Source organism: Chinchilla lanigera, unplaced genomic scaffold, assembly GCF_000276665.1.
Source record: "Chinchilla lanigera isolate Chin_1 unplaced genomic scaffold, ChiLan1.0 scaffold00133, whole genome shotgun sequence".
Lineage (NCBI taxonomy): Eukaryota > Metazoa > Chordata > Mammalia > Rodentia > Chinchillidae > Chinchilla > Chinchilla lanigera.
The window spans coordinates 173,066-194,470 of NW_004955534.1; the positions used below are offsets into that span (position 1 = coordinate 173,066).

Consider the following 21,405-nt stretch of genomic DNA (forward strand, 5'->3'; position numbering starts at 1 on the left):
AGAGCTGAGTAGAGTCTGATCCAGGGGTTAAGAAAGCAATGGGGACAGACACAATATGAAAAGAGATGTCAAGCTTGTTATCCCATTTTAGTCATCCATGAGAATTCTGGAGGCTCAAGTGAAGGGTTTGTTTTCAGCAAATGCAGCCTTCATGTGCCCAGGAAGTAACCTAGGCAGCTGCTGTCACAACCCACATGTCAGAAGCATCATCTATAGCAAAGCTAGTGGGAAACTGGTAATGTGTTGTTTGGCTGTATGACCCCAAACATTAGTGATTTTTAAACTAACTAAGAATCAGCCAAGTGTGGTGGTGCATGCCTGTAATGCCAGCACTTTGAAAGCTGAGGTAGGAGGACAGCAAGTTCAAGGCCAGTCCTAGCTATATCATGAGGGCGTGACCCCCGCCCCTCCAAAAAATAAGTGAACGAGGAATAAGTGAAGCAAGAGGACTTATTTAGGGTTTTCTTTGGTAGCAATTTCTCATTTCATAGAAACATCTGCTTGTGTGGGTTTACCAGGGTCAGTTGAAATGCGCCATGCTGCGAAGGTTAATACTGCTATGCTCCCAGGGGCTGTTTTCTTGTTCCAGTCTTCTGTCCCAGCACTGCCAGGCCATACTGCTTCCTAGTCATCACAGTGATGTCACAACAATAGGAAACTAATACAGTTGGTGGGGAAGGAGATCAAGTGCTCCATTTGGGGGACATTCAGAGATTGTGAAGGGCAAAGGGGGCGCTGGATGTGAATCCAGAAAGTCAGGGGAGAGGAATGGGCTGGAGATAGAAATTTGGAGTTATCAGTGAAAAGAGAAAAAACTGAATAAATGTATGAGCTTAACAAAGGAGTGAATATAGATTAAAAAAAAAGAGATCTGAGCCCTGGGACATCACACTCTGACACTTACCGTATAGCTGGTTTGAAGGCATTGAGCACTGCAAAACAGGGTTTCCAAAACAACCAAGATCAAAGTGCACAGCTAAGAAGCAGGTTAAGAACAGCCGGGTACTGAAGGCAGATTCCTAATACAGGAAGCATTCTCAGCAACAGGAGTTAGGAAATCAGGCACAGGCTGGGCAGCAGAGGTGAGAACATGTAAGGATAGAGTCTGCCTAATATATTCTAGGCATCAATGAAAAAGGGACGTTGGCCCTGCGCCAGACTTTCTGCCTGTGGCTCCTGTCACACCCTAATCTGAGGACTGCACTCCATGGGTGTCTGTGTATCTCTCTCCCCAGTTCATCACCTGTACTTCTCACCAGTTTCCACACCCCTTTTCCTTGACTGCACATAATGCAGAAATAGCATGTTTCATTGAGTCTTAGACTCTTTTTTCACATTTTAATGATTGTGGAATCACCATACATCTTGAGATTGATGGTGTATCACAGTTCACTCAGCACAATTTTTCTTAGTATATAAAATAATGGTGGTGTTATATTCAGTGGTATCTTAGACTTGATGCAATGCACATGTTGCCTCATTTGGGGGAATATTTTTAAAATTTTGTGGGCTTGAACTTTATTGAAGTATAATTCACATAAAATAAAATGTGCCGCTTTTAAGCATAAAATTCTATGAGTTTACACAAATGTGTGCAGTCATGCAACCAGCAATCATGATAAAGAACATTTTCTTCACTTCAAACAGCTCCCCAGAGCCCTTTTGCAGTCAATCTCTTTTCCCTATCCTGTGCTCTAGCAACCATTGATCTAACAACTACAGCTTTACTTTTCTGGAATGTCATATAAATAGGGCCATACAGCATATACTGTCTTTGTGCGTGGATTCTTTTCATTCAACATAGTCATTTTGAGATTCACTCATGTTACCGGGTGTGGTGGTGCACGTCTGTAATCCCAGCACTCGGGAGGCTGAGGCAGGAGAATCATTGTGAGTTTGAGGTCAGCCTGGGCTACGAAGTGAGCTCAAGGCCAGCCTGAACTGCATAGCGAGACCCTGTCTCAAAAAGACAAACAACAACAAAAAACAGAGATTCACTCATGTTGATGCTTGTATTAGTAGTTCATTTTTACTGATGAATAGTATTTCATTCAATGAATGTACCACCTTTTGCTCATCCATTCACTTATGATGAGCATTTTTGATTGTTCCCAGTTTGGGGAATCTATAAATAATGTAAAATTGACCTTTTTCTTTAAAGTGGTGAGTCGGGTGTGGTGGTACACGCCTGTAATCCCAGTACTTGGGAGGCTGAGGCAGGAGGATCTTTGCGAGATTGAGGCCAGCCTGGGCCGTAAAATGAGATCAAGGCTGGCCTGAACTGCATAGTGAGACTCTGTCTCAAAAAGATAAAATAAAATAAAATAAATAAAGTGGGGAGAATACTGGGTGTAGTGATGCACACCTGCAATCCCAGCAGTAGGGAGGCTGAGGTTGTAGGATTGCTGTGAGTTTAAGGCCAGCCTGGGGTAGTTCAGTCAAGGCCAGCCTGGATTACATAGTGAGACCTTGTCTCAAAAAAACAATAAATAAATAAATAAATAAATAAATAAATAAATAAATAAAAGGAGGTGGGTGATCCCAACTAAGTCAAATTGGTTTTTTTTCCTTTCATGTAGGATACCAGTGTCAAATGACAATCCTTGTACTAAAACAAGGGTGATGAAATCTCATACATTTTAGTGATATTACTCCTTTAAATCAGTATCATGTATCTTTACTAAATATCTGTGAATCATAACCAATACGTGGAGAAGAAACTACAAAGTCTCTGAAAGTACACTTTAGATTCAATGATAGAATATACAGCTCTGCGTAGCATGCAATTCCAGCTACTAGGGAAACTGAGCCGGGAAGGTAGTGAGTCGGAGGCCAGCTTGGGCAACATAGTGAGATCTCAGTCTCACAAAAGGAAAAAAAACAGTGTTTGCCTACGTAGGCGTGGTGACACACACCTGTAATCCCAGCACTAGGGAGGCTGAGGCAGGAGGATCTCTGCCAGTTCGAGGCCAGCCTGGGCTACATAGTGAGTTCAAGGCTACTCTGAACTACATGGTGAATTCAAAGCCGCCCTGAACTACATGGTGAGACCAAAAAAAAAAAATGTTCCCCTAGTGAAGCACAATTTAGATAATACTGAGTTTATTTGAAAAAAACTAAGCCAATTAATCCCGTAGAATCTATTTCTTGATCTGGAGAGGAAAAATACTGTCAGGATGCAATTTATTTATAAAATAAGGCGTAGGAATGGCTATGGCTCTAGTACTCTTGACCAGAAGGGGGCGGCAGCTTTGCATGCCGGGCTTTGTAGTCCTCGAAAGAGCCTTTTTAAAATGGTGGAGATGCTAATAATTCGAGAAGGGGTGGGCCCCGAGGGAGTAAGGGCCGCGAGGGCATTGGGCGGTTCGGGGAATTCGGCAGGCGGCAAATAAAGAGGAAGTGTTAAAGCCTTCCCACAGAGAGAAGCCGGGCGTCCCGAAGTCTCGCGAGATCTTCGGGGCCCAATGGAACGCGGGGCCGGGTTTATCACTAGGGGCATTTATTGGGGGTGGAGCTCCGACGGGAGCTGCGGGGAGTCGTAGGTGCCCAGCGTAGCGGGGTTGAGACTGAGCCGCCGCTGAGAGAAGCGTACCCGTGGCCATGAAGGAAGAGAAGGAGCATAGGCCTAAGGAGAAGCGAGTGACCCTGTTAACGCCCCCAGGCGCCTCAGCTAGTAACTGTGTGGCTGCGGGGGACTGCGCCAAGGGGGAAGATAAGCAGGACCGCAACAAGGAGAAGAAAGAGGCGCTGAGCAAGGTGCCCCGCCGGCGGTTGGCCCGGGAGAGGGCGGGACGGGTCCGCCGCTGGTAGAGGATGGCTGGAAATGGGGCTGCGCTCTTCCTGTCCCGAGTTCCCCTTATGACTTCGCCTGAATGAAAATCACTTCACCTTGTCTAGTACTTTCGCGTAAAATGGAGACACCCCTCAGCCCACCCCCCGCCATCTCCCGAGCCGGGTTGAGGGGACGGTTTCGGGGAGGTCCGCAAACGGAGCTGTTTGGGCAGAGCTGTCGCGATGGGAACGGGAGGGGCAATGAAGGAAAGGAATGAAGAATTAAGTCTAATGGGGAGAATTATTACGTAGTGAAGGGCACACCAGGGGCGCAGTAGTTTGTGGTAGTACCGGAGTACTAATGGGGGCGTGGAGGGGTCTGCAGAGGCAGGTGAACAGCGTCCTATTTGGAGAGCATCGGGTTGGATTTGTGTGTGTGCGCGCGCGCGTGTGGAGTTTTGAAGTCTAAGCTGAATGGGCAATGATTTGGTTTTAGGTGTGTTGAATGTGGGTGAGAGATGCTACTAATGAAGATTTTTATGGCATCCACAAAAGACCAAGATTGGCCTACTACTTTGCTACTAGATGTGTTTAAAAATGAGTCGTAGAACATGTTTCATAAACCCGCCGGGCAGCGGGTTAGGAGCAGACCCCGAGATTTTCCTTGTTTCAGGCAGTTGCCATTTCCAGCAGTTTTAAACACCACTTTAAAGCCGATCTTCAGAAACTGCGTGATAGGACAGAGAATTGATTTGTACTAATTTTGTTTTCCTTATTTATTTCATAAGGTGGTAATTCGAAGATTACCTCCTACTTTGACCAAGGAGCAGCTTCAGGAACATCTTCAACCTATGCCTGAGCATGATTATTTTGAGTTTTTTTCTAATGATACTAGGTAAAAAGAAAAGAAAGAAAAAAAGGAGGGAGGGGTAAATGAAAAAGTGTCGTCTATTCTTTTTATCTTACTAATGTTTTCCATTCGATTTTTGAGCCTATCCCTTATGAGTACTTGTAGTTCAGCCAGACACCTGCGAGCATATTTACATAATTGCTTTCCTTTCTGCAGTCTGTATCCTCATATGTATGCCAGAGCATATATCAACTTTAAAAACCAGGAGGACATTATTTTGTTCAGGGATCGATTTGATGGTTATGTATTCCTTGACAATAAAGGTGAGTCTTTGTAACTTAACTAGAAGGGGAGTTTGTCATTTTTAAGACAATATATGCATCACAATGTTTTCTCCATGCTTTTCTAAAATCCTGGTTGAGAAAATGCAACATTAAAAGAGTTTTACACATTTAATAAGCTTACTGCAGTTTTGTACATTGACATACGACTTTTCACAGCTCTGGGGTACTTTCATTAACCTGTTATTTCTTTAATCTGATGAACTGAATGAAACTGCCACTGTTTTCTCCTTGTGGGACAATTTTTGTGACTGGGGCTTAGACCTACTTTTTTGTTTCCTTTCAGCAGCAATACTGATAAATGACGCTTTAAACTTGTACGACAAGTTTTAAATATTTACTCTTCATCCTGCTTCAGGAACCAGAATTTATTTAATTCTTATCCATTAAACTAACCAGTTAGAATACTGTTTAACCTTTTCACAAAGTTGTATATTAGTAAAACATCGAACTTGATCCCTATACTGTATCTAGGAGGGTCCAGTCTCCAGGGAAGACAAATTTCTGCCTTAACTCACTTTTTACCTAATATCTTCTGCTTGCAACATTTAGCCAAAGAGTGTCCAAGCTGCTATTTACCATCTTTTTTTGGCTTTGTAATCATAGGTCAATTACATGGAGTTTTTTGTTTAGCCTTTTTCTCAGTGTTACTTCAATTTGGTTATAAAATTAAATCTTTGTCAGAATATGCCAGTAAAAGCTGAACAGTTGTCACCTGTGTTTCTCCAGCTTTGTGTGCATAGATTGTTTTTTTGTGGGGGAGAGAGTGTGTGTGTGTGTGTGTGTGTGTGTGTGTGTGTGTGTGCTGGGGGTCAAACCTCCTGTATGCTAAGATTGAGATATACCTCTGCCATGTCCAACTTTTATTAATTCCCCAAACCAGCTAGTTTTCACCCCAATTTTTTTATTTTAGTAAATAGCAGTCATGTCTGTTTGTCTGAGACAGGGTCTTGCTGTGTAGTTTGCTGGACTCGAATTTGCTGCAATCCTCCTGCCTCAGCCTCCCAAACACTGGGATTACACTTGGTGTGTGCCACTACACCTGGCAACAATGATTTCCTAGTTATTTGGCCTAGATGTCTGAGTTGTGTTTAACTTTTACATTTCTTTTTTATCCCTTATATTTAATACATATGATAAAATCTTACAAGTTCGTTGGTTTTTTTTTGTCATGCTCAACTAGATGTAACTATACCTTTACACTTTATGGCTTCATCAGCTAACCACTTCTCTAAACCTACAGGATTTTTACTATTTCCATATAATTCAGTGTATTGCCATGAAATTAATCTTTTTGAAAAGGTGATTTAAGTTGTGAACAAAGTCCAAACTTGGCCTAGTAGGCAGGACCCCCTCATAGGCCAGCTTCACTTTCTGTGTTTTCAGCTGGTGCCTCTGCAGATTTCCTCTGCTTAAGACTGGTTTATCTAGTTCATTCCTTTGACATGTCTCAATTGTTAAGCTAATCAGATTCTCATTTGTTAGGATTTCTTTTTTTTTTTTCTTTTTGAGATAGGGTTTCACTATGCAATTCAGGCTGGCCTTGAGCTCACTTTATAGACCAGGCTGGTCTTGAACTTGCAACGAGCCTCTTGCCTCAGCCTCCCGAGTGCTGGGATTACATTTTATATAACTAGAACCATATACTATATGGGATGTATCATTACCTCATTTTTTATTTTTTACATTTTAAAAATTCTGGCAAAATACACATAAAACCATCTTAACCACTGTTAACTATATAGCTCAGAAGTGCTAAGTACATCACATTGTTTTGCAACCAACTTTCAGAACTTTTGTCTTACTAAACTGATGCTATACCCATGAAACAAACCCCAATCTCTCCTTCACCCCATGGCCTGACATCATCATTCTACTTTGTGTCTTTATGAATTTGACTAATCTCTGGGTACCTCACATAGGTGGAATCACATAGTACCTTTTTATGATTGACTTCATTGAGCACGATGCTATCAAGGTTCATCTGTGTGGTATCATGTATCTGAATTTCCTTTTTAAATTTTTTTTGTAGTGCTGAGGATTGAATTCAGGGCCTTTGCACTGAGCTACATCCCCAGCCCTTTTATTAATTTTGAGACAGACTCTTGCTAAATTGGCCAGGCTGGGATAGAACTTGTGATCCTTCTGCCGTAGTGTCCCATTGTGGTGGTATTAAAGGCACGCACCACCAGGCCCAGCAGAATGTCCATTTTTAATGCTCATATTCTATTGTATGAATATACCATATTTTGTTCATTCATCTGTTGAGGAATACTTGGATTGCTTTCCGTCTTGGCTATTATGAACAATATTGCTAAGAACATGGTGTGTAAATATTAAAACCCTTGCTTTTTCTTTTGGCTATGTGCCTAGAAATGAACCTGCCATATGGTTATTTGTCAGCACTGTGGATTGAACTCAGGCCCTCACACATGCTGGTGTTCTAACACACTGATCTACACACCTAGCCCCTATTTTTTATTTTTTGAGGACCTGCTATACTGGTTTTCATAGCTGCTGCGCCATTTTACATTCCACCAAAAGTACACAAACAGTCCAGTTTCCCCACATCCTCACCTAACTCGTGTCTTCTGCTTTTTTTTATTTTTGGGGAGTTTATATATTTTGAGACAGGGTCTCACTATGCAGTTCGGGCTGGCCTTGAATTTACTGTGTAGTCCAGGTTGACCTCAAACTCCTGGTGATCCTCCTGCCTCAGCCTCCCGAGTGCTGTGATTACAGGCATATGCCACCATGCCCAGTTTGTCACATTTTGTTTGTTTTTCGTCTTTTTGAGACAGGGTCTCACTATGCAGTTCAGGCTGGCCTTGAACTCACTTTGTAGCCCAGGCTGGCCTCAAACTTGCAGTAACCCTCCTGACTCAGCCTCTTTTGTTGTTGTTGTTTTTTGTCTTTTTTGAGACAGGGTCTCATGCAGTTCAGGCTGCCTTGAGCTAACTTTGTAGCACAGGCTGGTCTCGAATTCGCAGTGATCCTCCTGCCTCAGCCTCCCGAGTGCTGGGATTACAGGCATGCGCCACCATGCTCGGCCTTATCACATTTTAGAAGTTGAATTTAAATGAATATTTTACTTCCCTGTCCTATCTTTATTTTCTTATTTAGAGAAAAAAGGCTTGCTCTGTCTCCCAGGCTGATCTTTTTTTTTTTTTTGCCATTTTGAGACAGGGTCTCATAATGCAGTTCAGGCTAGCCTTGAGCTCACGTTGTAGCCCAGGCTGGTCTCAGACTTGTAGCAATCCTCCTGCCTCAGCCTCCTGAGTGCTGGGCTTACAGTTGCGTACCACCACGCCTGGCTTCCAGGCTGATGTTGTACTCTTGGGCTCAAGCACTTCTGCCTCAGCCTCCTGAATTGTTGGGGCTATAGGCATAAACCACAACACCCAGTTTGCTGCCATATCTTTATGTGATCAGTGAATTTTTGGGCTGCACTGATAGGATGTTGATTATAGTTTTGCCAGTACGATTTGTGCCACTTGGACACCCTCTTCAAATGACTGCTGTCCAAGCAAGCCCAGAAAACAATGGATTGGTTATCTTGTATCTACTTTGGACATTTCCTTTGTTATTGCAAATATAGTTTTGTTTTGTTTTTTCTAAACAGGTCAGGAATATCCTGCCATAGTAGAATTTGCACCTTTTCAAAAAGCTGCAAAAAAGAAGACTAAGAAAAGAGATACTAAAGTTGGGACTATCGATGATGGTACAGTATAGCTCTACCTATATAATGATGTTGCCATTGGGTTTTTTAAAAACAATGCTTTGGGAGAGTTAATTACAACCCAATATTTTAAGAAAGGAAATACAGAGAATAAAGTTAATAAGAAATGTTGTTCCAATGGAATCTTTGCATAGTTGTTAGAATGGAAGTGGGTTACCTGCAGAGAGCTTCTGAGCTCTTTGACTAGTAACATTTCATTTCTCTACCACTGAGCAATATAGTGTCGACTACTGAGTAAGAAATCATCATGGATTTATTAATTAGAAGACAGTGGGAAAAATCAGATGTTTCAAAATATAACGCTTGTTCTTTGAGTCTTCTTAGCATTGTTATGATTTTTTGATTTTTAGTTTCCATTGTCTTTATAAAGAGGAGGGTTTGAGCTCTGATGGGAGAATGTCCATACCTAAGTAACTTCCAAACCAGTTGAAGTGGTCAGTCCTGTTTTCTAGGCTTTGAATACATAGATTACTACATGCATTGTAACTATATTGAACAGAAATACTGGAACTGAAAAACTGAAATATAAATGCCATGTAAGGTAAACCAGCTTCAGATTTTGAAATCTCTAATATTCTGTTCTACAACTTGCATAACTCTTGTTATGTTGGATAAGGACTTAGCCCCAATATTTTATATCAGAAATTAAGGTTTTAGAATTGTCTAGTTTGAATTCCTGTCATTTGTTACCATAACATTTTATTAACCAGTAAAGAATAACCCAGCTCTTGATGATATATCATAGGTTTAGATATGGAAGAGAGATCAAGTGACATGCTCAGCAGCTTATAGAAACAAGGAGTGTAATGTCTCCGATGTATTTCCTTTTTTAGTGTCAAAGGTGTATGTAGGAGAGAACGCCAGAAATTACCATCATCTTCAGGGCCAGCTCTAGGACTTACCCCAATTTATCATTTGGAACACTTGATTTTCGTATGTTGAGTTTACTTAAAGTGAGGTGTACCCATGCAAGAAATGCTTACATGCTAGTATTCTCTGAAAGGTGCCCTAGTTATAACTTCCAGTTTTCCCATTAATGTGACTTCGGATTCATAGGAAAGTGACTTTTGACAGCAAATTTGTAACACCTCTTATGGATCTGTTCTAATGTGTGGTGTTTCATTTTTCCTGACCCCCACATTAACTAGACTCCCATAGAGGGTACCATTAATAGGAATCCCAAGAGCAAATGACTAATTAAATGCTAGCGTACCTTGTGTATTTGGTTTGTTTTTCAGTTTTCCATGAAGTAGAAAATTATCTTCTTTGATAAATCAGTATTCTAGATAATACTTCCTTTGTGGTTTGAAATCTCTGTTTTCTGGTTCCTTAAACAATTACATAGATCCAGAATATAGGAAATTTTTGGAGACTTACGCCACAGATAATGAGAAAATGACATCTACTCCAGAGACACTGTTAGAAGAAATAGAAGCTAAAAATAGAGAATTAATAGGTAAGTGTGCAAAGGGAATTAAAGCAATGGCTTTTTCATCAGAATCCCTAAATCTGTCTCTCACTTTTCTTATTGTTGGCTGTGTAGTACTAGGAAGTCACTCCCTTCCCTGAGATTGTTTCTTCCCTAAAAAATGCAGGTGATAATACCTGTTTCACAGGATTAAGAAACTGCCTTGATAAAGATGGGACAAATTTTCAGTGACCTACTTAGTGTCACACAAATGTAATACAAGTACTAAAAAGTTTAAAGATTGATGAGGCATGCTTAGTGGTAAGTCTTTGAAGATCAATTCTTTCCTAGTAATAAGTTCATATCCCTTTTAAAAATAGACTTGAGAATATAAAAAAGTGAAATTAGTAACTGCAAAGTTAAAAACTTAAGAAATGGTAGCTTCGAAACTAAGTAGTAGCTTGTCACTACACTGTCAGCTCTAAACAGAAGAGTCTTTGACCCAGGATTTCCACCCCTAGGAATTTACTCCAAAGACATACATGTTCAAAAAAGGTGATTATAAGGCTAGTAGAATTATTTAGAATGTTGAAAAATGAACTTAAATATTTTTCTAAAACTTTATTTTCATTAATGGATGCACAAGATAAGCTCATATCTGGTAGCTTCCTTAGAGTAAATTCCCAGAAGTGGAAATATGGGGTCAAAAGGAGTGGGTATTTTTAGCCCTTTCCTGCAGTTTCTTTCCAGTTAAATAAATTCATACTCCTATCAGTAAAACAAGAGAATGTTTTTTTTGCACTTAATTCTTGCTAACTGAAAATTACTCTTGCACATTAGTTTATTATTTTAATGTGAATTTCTTCTTAAAAAGCATTTTTTTCTTCCCTTTTTGTTAGCATATGTTTGTGATATGTAATATATACAATCGTGGGGAATTGGTACACACCCAGATCTTTATCTTTAAAAGCATTTTTAAACCTGTATTGTTAAAATGCAATATTATAAAGCTGCTTTTTGAACTTGCTGTCTAAGGGATGTAGTTTTTCCATCTTGGGTGGGTGGCAGGGAATGTCAGAAAGAGGAATCCTGTGTAGGGCTTGATAAGTATTATTAATAATCTGTTTACATTTATGTAGCTAAAAAGACAACCCCACTTTTGAGCTTCCTGAAAAACAAGCAGGTAAATCTTTTGTTTTTATAGTTCACTCATTTTTAAACTTTATTAGTTCACATTCTGTAAAGATTTTAAGAGCAGTGGGATCCTGGAGGAGAAATAGCTGCTTTTTCCCACGATTATTCCTTAAAAGTGTGACTGCCTTGTCTTACTCTGGCACTCTCCTTCACTCTGTTTGTGGGACCAGGGATTCACTCTGCAAACCTGGAGAGTCTTTAGCTTGTGCCAGAGATGCTATTGATATTCTACGAGCCTCTGGAAACATAGCAAGACAGCAGTGGAAAGCTGATTTTGGGTTTTGATCTTCATTCTCTTTTGTTTCCTGGGTGGGGCAAAGGTTAAGGAGATTAGGGAAAGTAGGAAGGAAAGATGGTCCAGTTTAGTGGGTGCCCACCATGGGATTGATTAGGTTTTTGGTGATGATTATTTTATTTGAAGGCTTACGTTCATATTTCTTTCCAGAGAATGAGAGAAGAGAAAAGGGAAGAAAGAAGGCGGCGAGAAATAGAACGAAAAAGGCAAAGAGAAGAAGAGAGAAGAAAATGGAAAGAAGAAGAGAAACGTAAAAGAAAAGATATAGAGAAGCTGAAGAAGATAGACAGAGTTCCAGAAAGGGACAAAGTAAAGGATGAACCAAAGATTAAGGTATGAATATAATTGAAATTGACTGCATGTTGTTGAAAACTGCATGGATCTCTTTCTTTATGCATGTATCCTGTGTTTGTGTAAATGAATGTGTGTTTGGCCTTTTTTGGGAAGAAGTATACAAATAAAAATTTTCTATTATGCAGTACTGATAGTATTATTCTTTAAGTTTAACATTATTTAAAAGGATTAAGTAGTTTACATGATGTTAACATTCTTCAGTGCAGATGTGTGTTTTTTGAAAATGTTTGATGTTTGAATTACTACTCTAAGTTCATAGTAAATGAGGGCTTAGGCTGGCTGGCATGAATTTTGGGTTTTATTCAGCTTTTTTCCTTCATAATTGATACATAAAGTTGCCTCATCTGTTTGTTTTCCACTGTCTTCAGGTACACAGGTTTCTGTTACAAGCTGTGAATCAGAAAAATGTAAGGACCAAGTACATGATACAGAGAACCTAGTATCATGTCACACACACAGGTCTTAGCTGATAAGTCCTTTTGGTGGTGGTGGTAGTGTTACCTTTTGGAAACCCCTTCAGGCTGACTTGGGTCTTCTTAAAAGCTGAGCTATTATAATTCCTCCTTTAAAAGGAAGCCAGGGGACTTCCTGATGCTCTGTTGTGTACCCAGAAGCTTTAGCAACATACAGCCAGAGAACAACCAAGCCAATATAGCTTTTTTTCGTGTCTCCCATAACTGGCTGCTTTGAGAAGGACTAGAGATAAACATCCCGCATTATGTGCTTGTACCACTCACATGACTCCCACGTCATCTCCTTGCATCTAGCGGGGAATCTGTGAACAGCAGATTCTGATTAATGTTTCCCAACCATGCTGTGTCCCTTCTGAGGGCATGGCTTGGACAGCCCTTGCTCAGTGAACCTTCTCAGGAAGTACTAATACCTAGTACTTCAGAAAGTCAGAGAACATCTCACAGAGATGGTGGCTGGTCACCTTCTTTTACCTCCTGAAAACACACCAGTTAATATGGCTAGGGTTCCCTGTGTTTCTATGGGGCTCGTTATTGGTGATAGGGGGTTTAGAGGAGAGGGGTTTCCCATTTTAACTCCTTCCAGCAATGCATCATGCCACAGTGATTTGGCTTGCTATTCCCTAGTGACCATAAGGCAGAAGGTAGAGCCAGCCATGCCAGAGATGTTCATTAATGTTCTTATTAGAGTAATGAATATCTTGGCTTCTAATACAGATGTTCATTAGAGAAGTAAGAACACCTCTAATGAAACCTGTGCATGATTTCTCACTTGACACTGGTGCCTTCTTTGTGTCCATTTAGGACTCCCATTTGCAGTGGCTGTCTGTGCTGAAATTCTTCATTCTTAAGTCTTGTGCTTTGCCTTTTGCTTGCTGACTGGTGTGATGCCTTCCCCCTGAGATAAACCTGGATGATGTTTTCATTGAGAGACTTAAGATTCTTCTATTTTGCCTAAGAAATCTCTGAATATCCAGCACTAAGTGGGGGACATTCTAGAGAGATTTATAACAATGATGTGATGAAGAATGGCATTGTTAGGATATATATATATATATATCAAGGAGCATTCTTACTCAGTAGAGATGGAATTTCATCATTGTATTATAAAAAGGCATCTGGATTTTTAAATCAAATGCCAAGGAATTCTTGCTGTGGACCTCTATTGATAGTATAATGGTACTGTTGTGTGCATGCCTGTAAATCTCAGCACTTTGGGAGACTGAGGCAGGAGGATCAGAAGTTCAAGGCCCATGTGGACAATTTAGTGAGACCCTATCTCAAAATGTAAAAAGGACTTGGAATTAGCTCAGTGGTAGAAATCCCCTGTGTTTGATCCCCAGTACCACATACACACAAAATGTTATTCTCAAGTTCAAGGCAGAATTATCCTGGTAATGGATCACTCCTTTGGTGACCAAGGTGTTTGTCATTCACAGTACATACACATAAAAATAGTCCAACAGTAATGATCTGCTTAATATTTTACATTTGAGGGATATTTTCCCATCAAGTTATATTGACATGTTTGTTTGCTGTGGAAGCCTACTTGAAAGTATATAATGGTTCACTTAAAGGTTGACCATTTAAAGCCAAAGGGGTCCCTATCTCTATTCCATTGCCACAAAGTGATTAGACCACTTCATTTGGGTGGATAACACTTTCACATTAATAATGACCTTTTAGTAAATCACTATTCTCATGCATGAAGTCGTTCACTTGGAATTTGAAGGGTATCTACAGAGTAAGAGGGCCATATATAGTCTATTACAAAGATTTAGCATATTGGTTTCTTTGATAGAATAAAAAAAGTGTTCCATGTTTCAAAATAAAAATAAACACGTTCTCTTTAAAGCTGCTCAAGAAACCAGAAAAAGGAGATGAAAAGGAGTTGGATAAAAGAGAAAAAGCCAAGAAACTGGACAAAGAGAATCTGAATGACGAAAGAGCGAGTGGGCAGAGCTGCACCCTGCCCAAGCGTTCTGATGGCGAGCCTAAAGATGAAAAGCTGAAGAGGTCAGTCAGTAGTCAGGGTATGCTTCACTGCTAGATGTTAGTATGGCCTAGACTTGGACCTGGAGGTAAACTGTTTTGTCTTCCTGTTACCTGAAGGTAAAGGTAAACTGTTTTATGCAGGGTGGGGGGACAAGGAAAGAAGTATTTCAAATACTCTTAGTGTCTTAATCTTGGTAAATGGTTTTGTGGTTTCTTGTTTTCTAAATCACTGGTGTTAAAAATCAATCAATCAGTCAATCAATCACTAGTGTTTTTCACTCTGCTGTAAAAGCACAACCTCATTGCAGTGGCCACGCGAGAGTGACAGTGTTCCTGCATCATAGTTACGAGGCATTTGAGGGTTCAGTCTCATTTGTTTCTCATGCAGACCTGAAGATGAGAGTGGCAGAGACTACAGGGATAGGGACCGTGACTATGAACGCGAGCAGGAGCGCATCCTCAGAGAGAGAGAGAGACTGAAGCGGCAGGAAGAGGAGCGCCGCAGGCAGAAGGAGCGCTATGAGAGAGAGAAGGCTTATAAAAGAAGAGAAGAAGAAATTAAAAAAGAGAAAGAAGCACTTCGGGATAAAGGAAAGAAGAGTGAAAGTACAGAACCAGTAGGCACCACAGAAAAAACTGAAAAGAAAGAGGAAGTGGTTAAGAGAGATCGCATAAGAAACAAGGTGCTGCTTTTTGTTAAACTTGCTTGTTTTCATGAGGATTTTTTTTTCTTCCTACAGAGTGTAGGAAAAAGTCTGCTCACTGCTTATTGTAGAATCTTTTATGGGGGGGGCGGGTCCTAGGGATCGAACCCAAGGCCTCACTGGCACTCTACCACTGAGCTGTATCCCCAGCTTCTATTGTACAACTTTTTGGGGGTTTTTTGAGCCAGGGTCTCACTGTGGTGCAGGCTGGCCTTGACCTCACAGCAGTCCTCCTGCCTCAGCCTCCAGAGCGTTAGGATTACAGGTATGCGCCATCATACCCGGTTTGTAGAACTTTCAAAGGGAAACTTACAACTATCTTTTTTTTTTTTTTTTGTCAGCCTTGGCTGGGTTCTTTTATTGACTGGTTGTAGAAATTTCAAACATTCACAAAAGTAGAAACAATAGAGAATAATACGACAAAACCCCAGGTACCCAGCTTTAATAATTATCTACTCTTGGCCAACCTTCTTTCTGCTCTACCCTATTCCTACCTGTACTGGATTATTTTCAAGCAAATCCTAGACATATAATTTCTTCCTTAAAATTTCATTTATTTATTTATTTTTGAGACAGGGTGTCGCTGTGTAGCTCAGGATGGCCTGAAACTTGTGATCCTCCTTAGTCTCCAGGATTGCTGGGGTTTACAGACCTGTGCTATAGCACCCGACTCTTTTCTTTTTAGTAGTAGTAATGTTGGAGATCAAATGCAGTGTCTTACACATGCTAGGCAAGTGCTGTACCACTGAGCTGAACCCCCAGCCCAATGTCTTTTTCTTAACCCTGCCAGCATTTTCATATCAAAAAAACTCACAGTAATGCCTTAACATCTTATCTAGTCATTGTTTACATTTTCCAATTATCTCCTCAAATTGTCTTTTAATCAAACAATTGACTTTTTTTTTTATTTTCCTACCATTTTTTTGTTGTTGTAAAAACCGATTTATCTTTTTTTTTTTTTTTTTGTTGGTTTTTCTCCGGTACCGGGAAAAAAACGATTTATCTTATAGTGCTTCTCATGTTCTAGAATGGCAAATTACATCCTTTCAGTATCATTTAATACGCATCTTCTGTGTTTCCGTTAAAAATAGTAGTTAAGGGCTAGAGTTGTAGTTTCGTAGCAGAGTTTGTGCTTAACATTCAGGAGGCCCTGAATTCAATCCTCAGCACCAAAAATGAAAAATAAATAAAACTAGTAGTTATATTTAGGGCAAAAGTTAGCCAGCTTTTTCTGTAAAGGACTGAATAGTAAATATTTTAGGCTTTGTGGGCCATATGGTCTTTGTCACAACTAAACTGTAGAAAAGGAGGCACAGATAATATGTAAAAAGAATAAACAAGGGTCTGGGAATGTACTTCAGTGGTAGGGCATTTGGCTATCCTGGGTGAGTTCCTATGTTTAATTCTCAGCTTAAAAAAAAATGAGCATGGCTATACTGCAGTCAAAGTGTATTTACAGTCTGTAATCCCAGCTACTTAGGAAATTAAGATAGGAAGATCACAAGCTTAGGGCCAGCCTGGCCAACTCAGTGGGACCTTATCTCAAAATAAAACGAAAAAAAAAACAGCTGGGGATGTAGCAGTGGTAGAGTGGCCCCATTTTTTATCTCTATTACATACATTAGAGACAGAAAAAGTAAATGTGACAAAATGTTAAGGAATCTAGAAGGAAATAATGGGTATTCCTTGCAGGTTTTACAAAACAGCTCAATAGATTTAAAATTTTTCAAGGTAAAAAGTTTTTTAAAAAAGACTGATTGATTCATTCAGGTATTTTCAACCTGATCCAATTATTATAAAAATTTTGTTAGCTTTTCTCCTAGTGATTTTGCTTAGATTCTTTATTTCATTGGAAGGTTGGAAAATGGTGATATACAAATTCTGCCTTTCCAGTTGCATTTTTTAGCAGATGTTCTGCTCTAAAGAATCATTTTCCTGCATAAACTGTTAGGTTAACCTAAAATACAGTATACACAGGAAAAGGAAGATCAACATTGAATGTTTTCCCATTATTTATGAGTTTTTACAATGGATGTCCCAGCAACATCTAGGGACTATCTGACTTTTCCTTTGTTTAGCTTTAGTCTTTAAAAATTCATGAATTAGCTGGTCTTGGTGGCACACAGGCCTCTAATCCCAGCATTTGGGAGACTGAGGCAGGAGGATCACTGAGTTGAGGCCAGCCTGGGCTACATAGTGAGTTCGAGGGCAGTGTGAACTACATAGTGAAATCCTCTCTCAACAAAAGAGAAAAAAAACAACAACAAAAAACTTCATGGATATAGAAATCTTCAGTGAGTTCGTTATTGTCAGTTATTGTCAGTTTTTACTCTTGATGTTCAAATTGTTCCATCTTTGCACAGTGGGAGCCCTATCATCTATGTCTTTAAATACTATACTGGAGACTCATCTGCTTTAATATTTTAACTTGTAGAAGTATTGAAATATTTTGTAGCATTCAATTAAGATAATGCTTTAGGGCTGGGGTGTAGCTCTTTGGTAGAGAGCTTGCAAGGCATACATAAGTCCCTGGGTTCCATTCCCAGCACCGCAAAGAAAAAATTGTTTTGGGGATAGCTTTCACAAGGCAGGGACAAAGCCTTATGCAATTTTTCATTGAATTCTTTTGAGGGGGTGCTAGAGGTTGAATTTAGACCTTTGTGCATGCTAAGTATGTACTCTCCTACCGAGCTACACTCCCAGCCACTTTTGGTTCAAAAGATTTATAGCAAAAAAAAAAAAAAAAGGTTTATAAACTGGGTATGGTGGCAGACACCTGTAATCTCAGCACTCTGGAAGGCTGAAGCAGTAGGAGGATTGCAAATTCAAACCCAGCCTGGGCAATTTAGGGATGTAGTGAAACCCTATACCAAAATAAAAAAATAGTCAAAAAGGGCTAAGGATATAGCTCAGTGCAAAGGTCAAGGGTCTGATCCCTAGCACTGCAAAAAAAAGGCTTGTACATTTAAATATTCCATGATCGTACTGTCATAAACCAAACACATTCCTAGAACTAAGGCCTATGTGACTTTCTTAGCTTATTTAGGAATCTGAGATCTAAAATGTCACCTGCTGGGAGTTAGGTTGCTATGCCTAAATTTAAAAACCTATGTGTAGCCAGTTGATATTGCAGCTTTAGTTCCAGCTACTCAGGAAGCTGAGGCAGGAGAATCACTTGAGCTCAGGAGTTCCAGACCAGCTTAGGCAAAATAGTGAGACCCCATCTCAAAAACAAACAAAATGTAGCACATTAGATGGGGGTGAGAGTGCATAATTTCAGGGAAATTGCGACTTGAAAGAGTTTTCATTCTTTTTACTCCTAAACTTTTTTGGAGGGCAGTGCTGGGGTTGAAGCCCAGAGTTTGACACATGGTAGACAAGCACTTATATGGTTTTAAAGTAATTTACTGTTGGAGTAGAGAGATAGGAGATAGATGTGTTTCCAAACATTCAGACTAATTAATTCATCTTCAAATGGTTAAGAAAATTGGCAGTAAATTTGTAATCCCTGTAATCCTAGCACTTAAGAGGTTGAGGGAGGAGCATCACAAATTTGAGACCAACCTAAGCTACATAGTGAGTTCAAGGCCAGCGTGGGCTGCATGGCAAGACTATCTCAAAAAACAAAAATTTAGCCAAGGCATATAAAATAGTACTTATAAAGTAGTTGCTTTCCTTTGGAGCTAGGGGAGAGGAAGTGGGCAGTTGTCATGTACCATGCAGTCATATTTTCGGTCTTATATGACTTGTTTGGTATATATTAATATATAACTCGTGACCAAAACCCCTACAAAACAGCTTAGTAGCAATTTCGTAACTTGAACATATTTCATTTTACTTCAGGACCGCCCAGCAATGCAGCTTTACCAACCAGGAGCTCGAAGCCGAAATCGACTGTGTGCCTCTGATGACAGCGCCAAGTCTGGAGATTCAGCAATAGAAAAAAAGCAGGAAAGTGGTATTAGCCATAGAAAAGAAGGAGGAGAGGAGTGATACATTAGAATGGCTGTAGGTGTCCTGACTGTCTAGGCAGCCAAAGAGCACGTATTCCGCAATCCAGAAGTGCCTTCAGGGCAAAGGGATAGAGAGAGAGAAGGGGGTCGCTGTGCCGGTGGGATACACTGCAGAGGAGTATGTTTTGCATCAAAGCAGGAATTTAATTGCAGGTTCAGAATTGGAAGTACGATTTCATTGTTTTTGTAATTTCTCCAAATTAATTTTACAGTGTCAGAAGAAGATGATGGCTGAGGATATGCATTGCAATTTGCAGGCAGGCAATGTCCAGTGAGGACTTAATTTTGTGTGACAGGAGAAAAAAAGAGCAGGCTCTAAAATCAAAAGGTGTTATTAATCCTGGATTGAATATATTTGGTGGGGTGGAGCAGAGTCACTTTGAAGTCTTGTTCAGATCTAGTTATTTTGCATTGTCAGTGATAACTGTTGACTTTGTGTAGTATAGAAGCAATAAGCATGTAATTTTGGTACAAGTAGAGTGAAGGGTATAACAAATTTTCGCTGATATAGAAATTTAAATAGTCGTGTCTGTATCCTGTGTCCTAAAATTTTAGGATTAGTTTCATCCTTTTGTTTGCTTATATGAGCTTAGCATCAATAATATTTTTAAGCCTTTCATTTTGCCGTTAGCATTTTTTCTATTAATAGGTAAAATGTAGTCTCTGTTTGGTTCTTGACAATCCAGTCTTTGTTTTTATCTTAGGTCTCAAGATCTGAGATGAGTGCATACTCTCCCCAGGAAGGAAACTGCAAACGATATCTGTTCCTCTAAAATAACAGCTTTAGTCTTAACTTGTTTTGTATTGTTGTCAATAAATATCAAGAGCACTCAAGTATGAGGCTAAATGTGTTTATTTATGTTTATGTGATTCTGGAGATCAAGTCCAGGGCCTTGTGCATGCTAAGCCTGCACTGTGCTACTCAGCTGCATCCCCAGCCCAAGCTAAATGTATTTATAACTTTACTGAATTTTGAGAAATTTAACTTTTGCTTGCTGAATTTGGGAATTTTTTTTTTTTTTTTTTGGTTTTTCTCTGGTACCGGGAACCGAACTCACGACCTTGCGCTTGCCAGGCAGGCACTTTGCCGCTGAGCTAAATCCCCAGCCCCTTGAATTTGGGAATTTTGAAAGGAGATGAATAATATTAGTTCCTGCCTTCCCTAGCCCACCAAGGAGAGGATCAAATCATAGTTCACTGTTCTTCCATAAGAACTGAAAAGTTTGGAGAACAAGATTTTCTTCCTACTTAATAAGTCACTGCTTTATAATTTCTCCGTTTTTAGAAGCCAGTCCCCCCAAAACATGTAAAGGAGCCATTACAAATGATTCAAAGGGAATAGTCCTAAGCTTGGAGAGAGAACTAAAGTAAGGGAAAGGAAAATTTCAAGAACAGCTGACAGTGTCCCATGCCACAAAGAGGTTAAAAAAAGGAAGTGTGTTTGCTGGATTTGACAGTGTTGAGAGCAGTAGTGAGCTGCTGAGAGAAGCCGAGTTACAGGGAGAGGGAAGGGCGGATGGGGCCGGCTGAGTAAAGGGGTCAGAGAAGAGACTGGAGCTGGATATATGTAGGAAACCATCTATTTCAGTTTTTCACTGAAACCATGGCCATGAATTCTGTTACTTAGGGGAAGAGGACGAAGTAAGAACAGAGGCAGAACTTGGGCCCAGCCTTAAAGAACATTCATGTTACTGCACTGGTAAGGAAATGTTATCTACAAAGACAGAGGGAATAGCCAGAGAGGAGGGAAAAACCAGAGGACAGGTGTTACCTAGCCGAGAGGGTTTCAAGAAGTAGTAACGTAGGCCGAGGGTGTGGCTCGGTGGAGGAGTGCTTGCCTAGTACCATCACCACGCGCAAAAGCCAGGCACATGCACACCTGTAATCTCAGCACTGGGGACTGAGGCAGGAAGATCGTGAGTTGAGGGTCAGCCTGGACTACACAGCAAGGCCTTCTCTCAACACAAACGAAAAAGGGCCAGCAGGGTCATATATTAATGAAAAGTCACATATGCCTGAAAAAAGCCATAGGGTTCAGTGACTTACAGTTCATGAACCACTGGAATTATGGGAGATGAAAGCCATTGGACAGAATAAGGACAGCATATATATAACTTTATAGAAATCTGGCCATGAGATAAAATGGAGATAGATAAATGGTATTGATGAAAGATGACGAGATAGGAGAAATACTACCTAATGTTTAAAGGCCTAAAGGAAATCTCCAGAAGTAGATAATTGCCCACGAGAAGTAATGATCAGTAGTGTAGG

The 21,405-nt window shown here is 40.1% G+C and overlaps 1 protein-coding gene across 3 annotated transcripts; it reads left to right on the forward strand.

Annotated features, from left to right (window-relative positions):
* The first annotated feature begins 3,487 nt into the window (after nt 1-3,487).
* On the forward strand, nt 3,488-19,968 carry Upf3b (UPF3 regulator of nonsense transcripts homolog B (yeast)). Of its 3 annotated transcripts, none has more exons than XM_005410431.2 (11): nt 3,488-3,756; nt 4,560-4,666; nt 4,838-4,944; nt 8,585-8,683; nt 10,047-10,157; nt 11,249-11,292; nt 11,749-11,931; nt 14,278-14,438; nt 14,806-15,100; nt 18,965-19,072; nt 19,839-19,968. In XM_005410431.2, exons 1-11 carry the CDS (start codon nt 3,601-3,603, stop codon nt 19,905-19,907), a joined length of 1,440 nt encoding a protein of 479 aa, XP_005410488.1. In that variant the 5' UTR covers nt 3,488-3,600; the 3' UTR covers nt 19,908-19,968. The 3 variants fall into 3 exon arrangements, with proteins under 3 accessions (XP_005410488.1, XP_005410487.1, XP_005410489.1); XM_005410430.2 differs by lacking the exon at nt 19,839-19,968 and adding an exon at nt 12,321-12,359 and having other exon boundaries at nt 18,965-19,601; XM_005410432.2 differs by lacking the exon at nt 19,839-19,968 and having other exon boundaries at nt 18,965-19,601.
* The last annotated feature ends 1,437 nt before the right edge of the window (nt 19,969-21,405 follow it).

What these genes read in the sequence shown, in the direction of transcription:
- Upf3b (XM_005410430.2), top strand. Translation starts at nt 3,601, where the DNA reads ATGAAGGAAGAGAAGGAGCATAGGCCTAAGGAGAAGCGAGTGACCCTG. An exon ending in GCTTCCTGAAAAACAAGCAG is followed by an intron (nt 11,293 to 11,748) that starts GTAAATCTTTTG and finishes ATTTCTTTCCAG; the next exon opens with AGAATGAGAGAAGAGAAAAG. An exon ending in GAGATCGCATAAGAAACAAG is followed by an intron (nt 15,101 to 18,964) that starts GTGCTGCTTTTT and finishes ATTTTACTTCAG; the next exon opens with GACCGCCCAGCAATGCAGCT.